The 8,108-nt window shown below is 37.5% G+C and overlaps 1 protein-coding gene across 1 annotated transcript in view; it reads left to right on the top strand.

Moving 5' to 3' along the window:
• The first annotated feature begins 676 nt into the window (after positions 1–676).
• SPATA1 (spermatogenesis associated 1) overlaps positions 677–8,108 on the top strand; it is a 16,031-nt gene continuing 8,599 nt past the window's right edge. The window contains 6 exon segments of the mRNA XM_029085473.1: positions 677–712; positions 1,616–1,722; positions 5,214–5,331; positions 7,444–7,497; positions 7,595–7,922; positions 8,038–8,107. Coding sequence (XP_028941306.1) covers positions 677–712; positions 1,616–1,722; positions 5,214–5,331; positions 7,444–7,497; positions 7,595–7,922; positions 8,038–8,107 — 713 coding nt within the window.

An 8,108-nucleotide genomic window follows, 5' to 3' on the forward strand; every position in this document is an offset into this window, starting at 1 on the left:
CCAGAAGGAGGTTTGTAACCTCTGAGGTGCTGGAAGAGCCTTCAGAGCGAGATCACTGAGGAAAATCATAACAAGGCTGGGGCAGAACTGTGGTTTGTACTGTGTGAAAGGTGCTTTCTGACACGGTCATCCAGCACAGCCAGGTTCCCTTGGAATCCTGCGTTTGGCCGGTGCAACGTGCCCCGTGTGTGGCTTGGCTGCAGTTCACAGTGGTTGTCCCTGCATCAGTGATAAACCCAGACCCTGCAAGAATCCCATTTTGTGGGGGTTTAGGTCTGTGTCTTTAGGAGGACAGTACAATTGTGTAGAAAATTATATATAATAAAAATATTTTTTTGAATGGGGAGAAAATGTTAAGAGGAAATACTCCAGGGCAGATCTCTGGGAGCTGCAGGGCTGTGATTGAGCAATTCCTCCGGTTACTGAGGTGACACTCACTTGGGCAGAAGGTGTGGTTGAGTCTTTGTCTGCAGTTAGCTGGCAGCCTTCTGCCTCAGCACAGAAACAACATTTCCATTTTCATAAATGGAAAGAAGAACAGTAAAATAAACTATATTAATGGAGTAATTTATTTTATAACAGATTATAATGAAACTCATTCTTAAAGAAAGTTTTGATCAAAAAGAAAATTAGAAAGCCCATCTGGCATTTGCTGTGATCAAGTTCAGGGATCAACATGTCGTTCAGTCACATGAGACCTCGGACACCACAGGTGAGAGTTTTTGTACTTTTCCATAAAGATTTTTTAGATTTCACAAATCAAAATAAAAAGTATTTAAATAAGTGACACTGCACCATTTCTAGGAGACCTGAGAGGAAAAAAAGTGCTTTTAACGTAGCATATATAGAAAGCATTATTTTCTAGTTTATATTTAGTAACTCAACAGTTGCAGAAATATTTAATACAGCTTATTTGCATGGCTTCTAGTTACAGGGAAGTGTATTGTCCTTGTCAATGCCATCTGATTTTTACCAAAAACATCAAGACCTAGACATTAACAGTCCCACAACTACCACAGATTTGAACACAATCTAAGAGCCTTGCTCAGAGCGGGCATAGTTTTTTTTTTTTTGCAGTAGCATTTCTGTGTTCCAAGGTAGCTAATATTATTAACAACTGTCAGAAGTACTTTGAGGTTTTTTTCTTGCTGCAAGGTCAAGTTGTGGTGCTGTTTGGATCAAGCTTTCAGGGCTTTGAATTTTTTATGAGATGAACAAAGGTAGGATTTCAGCTGAAGTATTCTTGTAACCATGATGTGCTCCAGAGTATCAGCTGGTTTTGGTAAGCTCTGTCCGTTGCTGTCACAGTGACTTAGTAGCACAGGGTCTCTTTTCTCTCATTTCCATTTTTGAGCTTGTTCTAATGTGACTTATTTTGATGCTGTCAGCTGGCATTCAATCACAAATTGCTCTGCTCATTGCTGTTCTCACTATCTAACCATTATTGTCAGATAGAGCCTCACTTTTCTAGTCCACGTGCTAACATCAAAGAAACCATTCCTGCCTCCAGAAATGGAAAGTCCATCTAAGCAAAAAAACCCAACCAAACAAAAAAAAGTGTATAGGAAGAGGGTTATAATATATCTACAGTTATGATCATCTGTTCTTTATTTAGTTGGTGGAGCTCCATGTTTTTTATGTCCCCGAAGAAGTGTGGAACTTCAAGCTGAATACAGTTCCTGTAGCTCTTACTAGCGAATTCATCTCAGCTGGATTTATAAGGTGAGTATAGTCTTAGGCTTCATGTACATGGTAGGTCCTTTACATTGTTCTTCAGTCATTTAGTCCAGTGTTGCTCTATAGAGCACAATTACATCTGTCAGAAGAGATTTGTTCTCTATTTTTGGAGGGTAAATGGTGCCCATGACTAGTGTTAGGTTTATTTGGACTGTATCCAGCTTAGCTCCATTGCAGCCCTTGGGGTAGACCATTGAAACGCACTTCCAGAGCAGTGCTAGTATTTCTGCAGAATAGTTTATGTTGTAAAATCAGAATCTTACAGACAGAAAAGACAGAATCTTTCTGTCTCCTTGAGCCTGATCATCAAAATCCTGAATTCTTTTCAGCAATGTGCCAGCTTCAAGACAGAGTTGCTTGATAAAGACGGGATAGCCTGTCAGTTCCCAGGAACAGGGATATGACAATCCGAGCTCTCTCAGCTCAGAGAAAGAGCTTAAGCCATATTTCTCAAAGGGAAACATTACAGTCCATGCAGCCACCACCAGCCAGCATTATCTTCTTTCTTCAGTAGTATTTCAGAAAGGTTGCGCACAACACCATGTACTGTGTGTGCTCTCAGGTAGCTGTTTAGAGGGCTTAGTGAAAGAATACCCTGGTTCCCAGTCCTAGGCCCAAACCTGGCACAGAGAGTTGCAATTTTAATCTCTCATAACTTTGAAAGTTTGTTTTATACTCCTAAAAACATTACTCACAAAATCTGTGTGTATCTAGTGTGGTAAGAAGCTGTAGAAAATGAAGTAATATAAAAATGTGTATTGAAACGGAGCTTTTACATGCACCTTGTCTGCTTCTGTGCAAAACCTGACGATTTAGCTTAAACTTCAGGGAATATAGCTAATTTAATATAGGTTTAAACTAATTTAAATTTAGGCTTGTATTGTCCACTTAAGACAATATACTGTGTACTTGCAAGGCTTGACCGCAGTCAGGTATGAGCAGGTAGGGCAGAATGTATTCACTCTCACAGCTTCTTTTGTGTAAAGGCTGCTCATAACCAGAGGAAATAAGTGTATGTATCAAGTTTGTTTGCTGCTCTAGTCTCCATCAGAGGTGCAAAACACATGGCTGGAGTGGTAACTTCAAATCATGTCATGTGATTGGACATCTGTCACTGCCCTCTGTTCTCTTGTGTAAATTTATTTCAGTAAGGTTCAGTTCTGAAGCATCAACTTAAATTAAGATTCTCATTGATTTCAGTAGGTTCATATCTGTCTGGGAATTTGTTGCTTGCTAATAAGTCTTAAATAATTGTGAATACTGCAGTACATTTGCATTAATAATAACTAGCACCTGGCCAGTGTATCACTGTCTTTAAAAACAAACCAATATTTTAAAAAACCTATTTTATAATCCGGGAGAGGGAACAGCTGCCTTGCTGTTTGGATGTTGTTGATAGCACTGTCCAGTCAGCTTGACAATCCTAGTACTGTCTGAGTCAGCTTAAGAAAGGATTCCTAGATCTAAGTAGAGGCCACTTCCATTAATCTTGAAATTAGAGGAAAATATTAAGTGTGTAATTGTCTATGGCCCTGAGTTCTTGTTCCCATGAGCTTGATTCCCCAGCCTCTGTGATCTTTTATTTATTCCTCATTCCTCACCGCAGAAGCTATACTTTTGATATTTCTAGATGAGATGGCTGCAATGAACTCTAGTTTGCATTACTTTTAAAGGAACACCCTGAAGCAAATGACTTGGATGTGACTAGTCTTCTGCTAGCCAGTGTCAGCAAGTAAAGAGATAATTATATGTTCCTAGCAGCTTCACTGACAATAATTTTCAGATAAATTTCTGCCCTGTATTTCAGGTTCTATATGCCTAGAAAATTTTCTCCCATGATACATTGTAGTTACTTGGATGTTTTCCCTGCTGTTCATAAATGCCTTAGATTTAGATTTCCTTGCTGGTTTGGATGGGCATTACCAGTGAAGGATGTGCAGTGTTAGAATTGACTCAGAAAGAGTTTTCATTTTTGGGGTTTCAGAAGACCATTAAAGGGGGCATTAACTCCTCTGAGAAATCAGCTTAAAGAAATGGTGGTGAATGAGAGATATTTGAATTATAGATCATCTCTGTCCCCATGTAAGAACTTGTAAGGCTATGTATTGAATTATGTATCTTTAACATATTTCTTTCTACATTTGAAATAAATGATATTAGGACTAATATCTGCAGCAAGTGTGGGCAAAAAATGGCTGGGGAAGAAACAAACAGGAGCTAAATGTAGGAGCATGGCCTCGATGTGTCCACTCTGCAGACTTTGGTCTTCTCTGCTGCATGCCTGTGCTCCAAGGCAGATTTATGATCTTGAGGAGGGTCCTCTAAGTCCAGGGTGTTTGCAAGGGAAGTGTTGTAGCCCACCAAAGTACTGTGTTTATGAGATGAAACTGAGGGTGTTTTCACATAGCTAGGGTTTCAAATTAAGGTATTTAGGGCTGTTTGAAAGTGCAAACAAACCCTGACAGGTTAATGTTGAAGACCTGTCCAGGTTGAAGGGACAGAACGTTCTTGTCTATACTGTTTACTGAGAATGGTACGTGCTGCCCCCTAAGCTGTGAATTGCTTGAAGAGTGATAGCTGCCTGGGACAAAATCATGCGAAGTTGTATACTAGCAATTAATCAGCATGAGTGATTAACAATCTCAGGCCTGAATTTGTTCTCTGATTTATTTTATATGACAGCATAGGAATAGTTAGAATTGCTTATGCTGTGCTGCAGAGCTTTTCCGTGCTTCTTGCACTTTTGGTTTTATTCTGCAGAGATGCTTCTTATTCTACAGTAATTTTTATACTGAGCTCATTAATATTTGCATGGTTTCCAGCACTACATTAAATGATACAATTCATATCTGCATCAGCTCTCTCATCCTCAAACTATGGTGGAAATGTTCACACTGCAGTGTTTGGTTTTGATTTAAAATATATTTGCATGTACACATGCACACACCCAATTGTAAATTTGTGTTGGAGAAGACAAAATCAAAGGAATATGCCTGCTACTTAAAGTGGACAGCGATGAAGTGTCCTCTAGCCCTTAGTGCTTGAAGAGGTATGTTCCACAGTCCTGGACCAGCCCCATGGAACTGTGTCACCTGTATGGAAATGTGTGACTGTAGTTTCCAGTGTTTTTGTTATTCATCTATAGATGAGCAAGCGCATTCTGAAGGAATCATTTTCAAATTTCAGCTACTTTCATATTCTCCTTTTGTATGGGGTTCCTAAAATATGAATATTGCTAGTTAATGTTATGACAGCCCTTCTAATACAGCCTACCATAACATGATACAATGTTCTGACTCTACCATATCAAAACTCTCTGGCCTATATGTAATTAGGTTCAGTTCTAGGACATAATTCCCATTTTTGGTCATTGTCTCCATGCAAGCCAGCATGTATATAGCATTATCTTCCCCCTCTTACTAACTAGCCATCATTATTTGATCTTACAGATGTATTAATGAATAACAACATTCTAGGGTGTCTCCTCATATCACATTACGAGTGCTGCGGGAGAAGCTTGGAGAGTACCTGGGTGGAGTTGCAGTTGCAGATAAATTCAAATTTTTAAAATGCATTGGGAAAAAACTAGCAGTGGTAAGTTGTTTTTTTTTTTTTTCTTTAGTGCTCTTCTGCTTTACGATGTAAACCACACATTCAATTCCTGCAGATTAGATAATATCACAAGAAAATAGTGATAACTTTAGGAGCACTGTTAGCATTTGTTTTTAAACATGCTGGAGTGTAAGCAAGTCTTGTGAGAGCACATCTCCTTCCCCAAATACAAAGGCACAGCTGGACAGGTATATTAAAAACATCCTTTGAAGCATCAGATGTAATTAGTTGCCATCCAGTGAAAAGATGCTAGTTTTGATAAATCAGTGGATTAAATAAGACAAATCTGGTTGCATTAAAAAAAAAAAATTCCCCCTAAGGTCATTATTACCAGTACGTGGTTGGGAATATGGCAGTTGAGGAATTTGCAATGGCAGCTGGGGAGGTCAGAGTTGCTCTAATTGTTCCTGCTGTGACCTGCCCAAAAGCCTTGTAAAAGATCAGTCTCTGAATGAAAACTTCTCTGGATGTACATTTGTGTTCCCCTCATTAGTCTGGTAATACAGCCTGAGATGTATGTAATCAAAAACCTACATCTCTGAGTCATAATTGTTCCTCACATTGATTCTCTATATGTTCATATCTTACAAACTACAGCTAAAGATTAAATGAACTTGAAAATCAGTCCCACTGAAAGTTTATTCTTGTAATACACAAAGACTTAAGTCAGGTACATAAGTATAGAATAATTTTTTCACCTCTCATTTTGCCTGTTTCTTACAGATTTGGAAATTTGGTGCCATTCTTTATTTAATTTGTAATTGAATTATCACTAAAATTACTCACGCAGAAGAGTAGAATAAATACTAAGTAATATGCAAAAACTAGGTGGAAAAACATCAAGAGAAACTTAAGGACTGTGACAAAATCTAAATCTGAAAATGTGCATATGTCTTCAAAGAATTTAGGACTTTTTAACTGGATGATAATAAGTAAGATGGTATGTTTCCTTCCTCACTGATAGTTCTGAGATAAATGGAGAAATTTTCCAGCTTCCTTTAGGATGCCAGGAAATGAATAAAATATTTTAGTTTAATAGAGAATTAAAGATATCGATAGAGAGAAGTGAAGATTTTTAGTGACAAAGATAAAATTTTAATTTGGGGTATTTACTGATGCTTGATGTTTAACTTTGATACAAAGTGTAAAGCAATAAGCCAACTAACTGGTTTATTTGTTGTTTAGGGTCATGGTAACCTCATTGAATTACATCGCCATGATCAAATATTTGTTGAGTGGTTTCTACCCCCTTCCCAGTCTTCTGTTTCACAACAGTAACAATGTAAGCAGTGCTAAGAGCTGTGCCCTGCTTGCAAGTAAGGGTCTTTAACTGAAAAATAAACATAAACCAAAACTGTGTTCCTTTGCTCTTCCTTTCTTTGCATATATCCTATGTCTCTAACAGTGACCAATGGCATTGCCTGGACATTACTGAGAATAGAATTTGGCCCCATGTTTATTTCAATTTCTTTATTTAAATGTTAGCTCAGATTTATTTTTTTTTCCTCTTCGAGCGCATTTTTCAAATATACATTGGTTATCTTAGGCTTTAGTTTTAGGATGACTGTTGAAATCTGAAAGCGTATATCACACTTTCAGAATATCAAGACAAACAGTAAATACAAGAAGACATAGGAAAGTAATAGACTTTCTCTATATACATTAAATGTTTTGCAGTATTGTATCAGGTGAATAGAGAAAATTATGCAGGACTTAGCATTTCTATTCACATTCAGCTTGAAGCAACTTTTAGTAAAGAAAGTCAAAGACTTTCTTCTGCTGTGACTGTTGGATCAAGTCCTTCTCCTAAGAGAAAGTGCAAAGGATAAAAAAAATTATTTAGTACATCCATGTGCTCTTGTGAGTCTGACTGAGATTTTGAAAAATAGACAAAATACAGTTTCAGTACCATGTCAGAAAATAGAATAGTAGTCCACGTTCCTTCTTCCCTATGAGGCCATTACAGAGGACAGTGCTGGTTATGAAAAAATGTAGTATGTAAAGATGATGATAGAATACCAAAATTAAGTGATGTACAACATTATTGCTAAAAAAGTACTTTATTGGTTACACCTCCATTCTTTATCCTCCAAGGTGAAAGCAAAGCAAGAAACAGAACTGGAACTGAAGTCATTTGCTCCTCCTTATGTATGTATTGAATAGCTTTTAAGGTATCATTTTCAGAAACTTTTTACATTGTACATTTCCTCTTTTGTCCTGTCTGATGAATATACTGCATATTTAGGCACTTTATCCTGAGTTATATATATTACCTGGAGTGGAATATTTTGAAGATGTTTATCCATTATCCTCAACTCAGCAAAGACATCACTTTAATGCAGAAGCTAATAGGTTTGGTCATGGATCAAGATTATCCAGTTTTCCCCAGCAAAAACCTGAAAAAAGCAAACAATTTTTAGAAAGCATACAAATCAGTCATCAGCTAGAAAATCAGCAAGTGCACAGTCCTGTGGAATGGTATGAGAAAGAACCCGCTCCAGTTTTGCACACAAAACATAAGCAGGACCATAACAACAGGATTCAAGAAAAACAGATACTGTTTAGAGAAAAAGGTAAGTTTAACCAGTGTAGTGAAGGAAGATGAAGAAGGAGGAGAATGATAAATATATATGGGTAATGTTTACAGTAAAATAATATTTCTGGTTTTCAATATCGATTATTATGCAGATCAGAATGGATCCAATACATCTCTGTTCACACCAAGTCATTCAAATCCTGCAGACTGGAAATCTGGAAAG

The sequence above is a fragment of the Antrostomus carolinensis genome, unplaced genomic scaffold, assembly GCF_000700745.2.
Source record: "Antrostomus carolinensis isolate BGI_N321 unplaced genomic scaffold, ASM70074v2 scaffold43406, whole genome shotgun sequence".
NCBI lineage: Eukaryota > Metazoa > Chordata > Aves > Caprimulgiformes > Caprimulgidae > Antrostomus > Antrostomus carolinensis.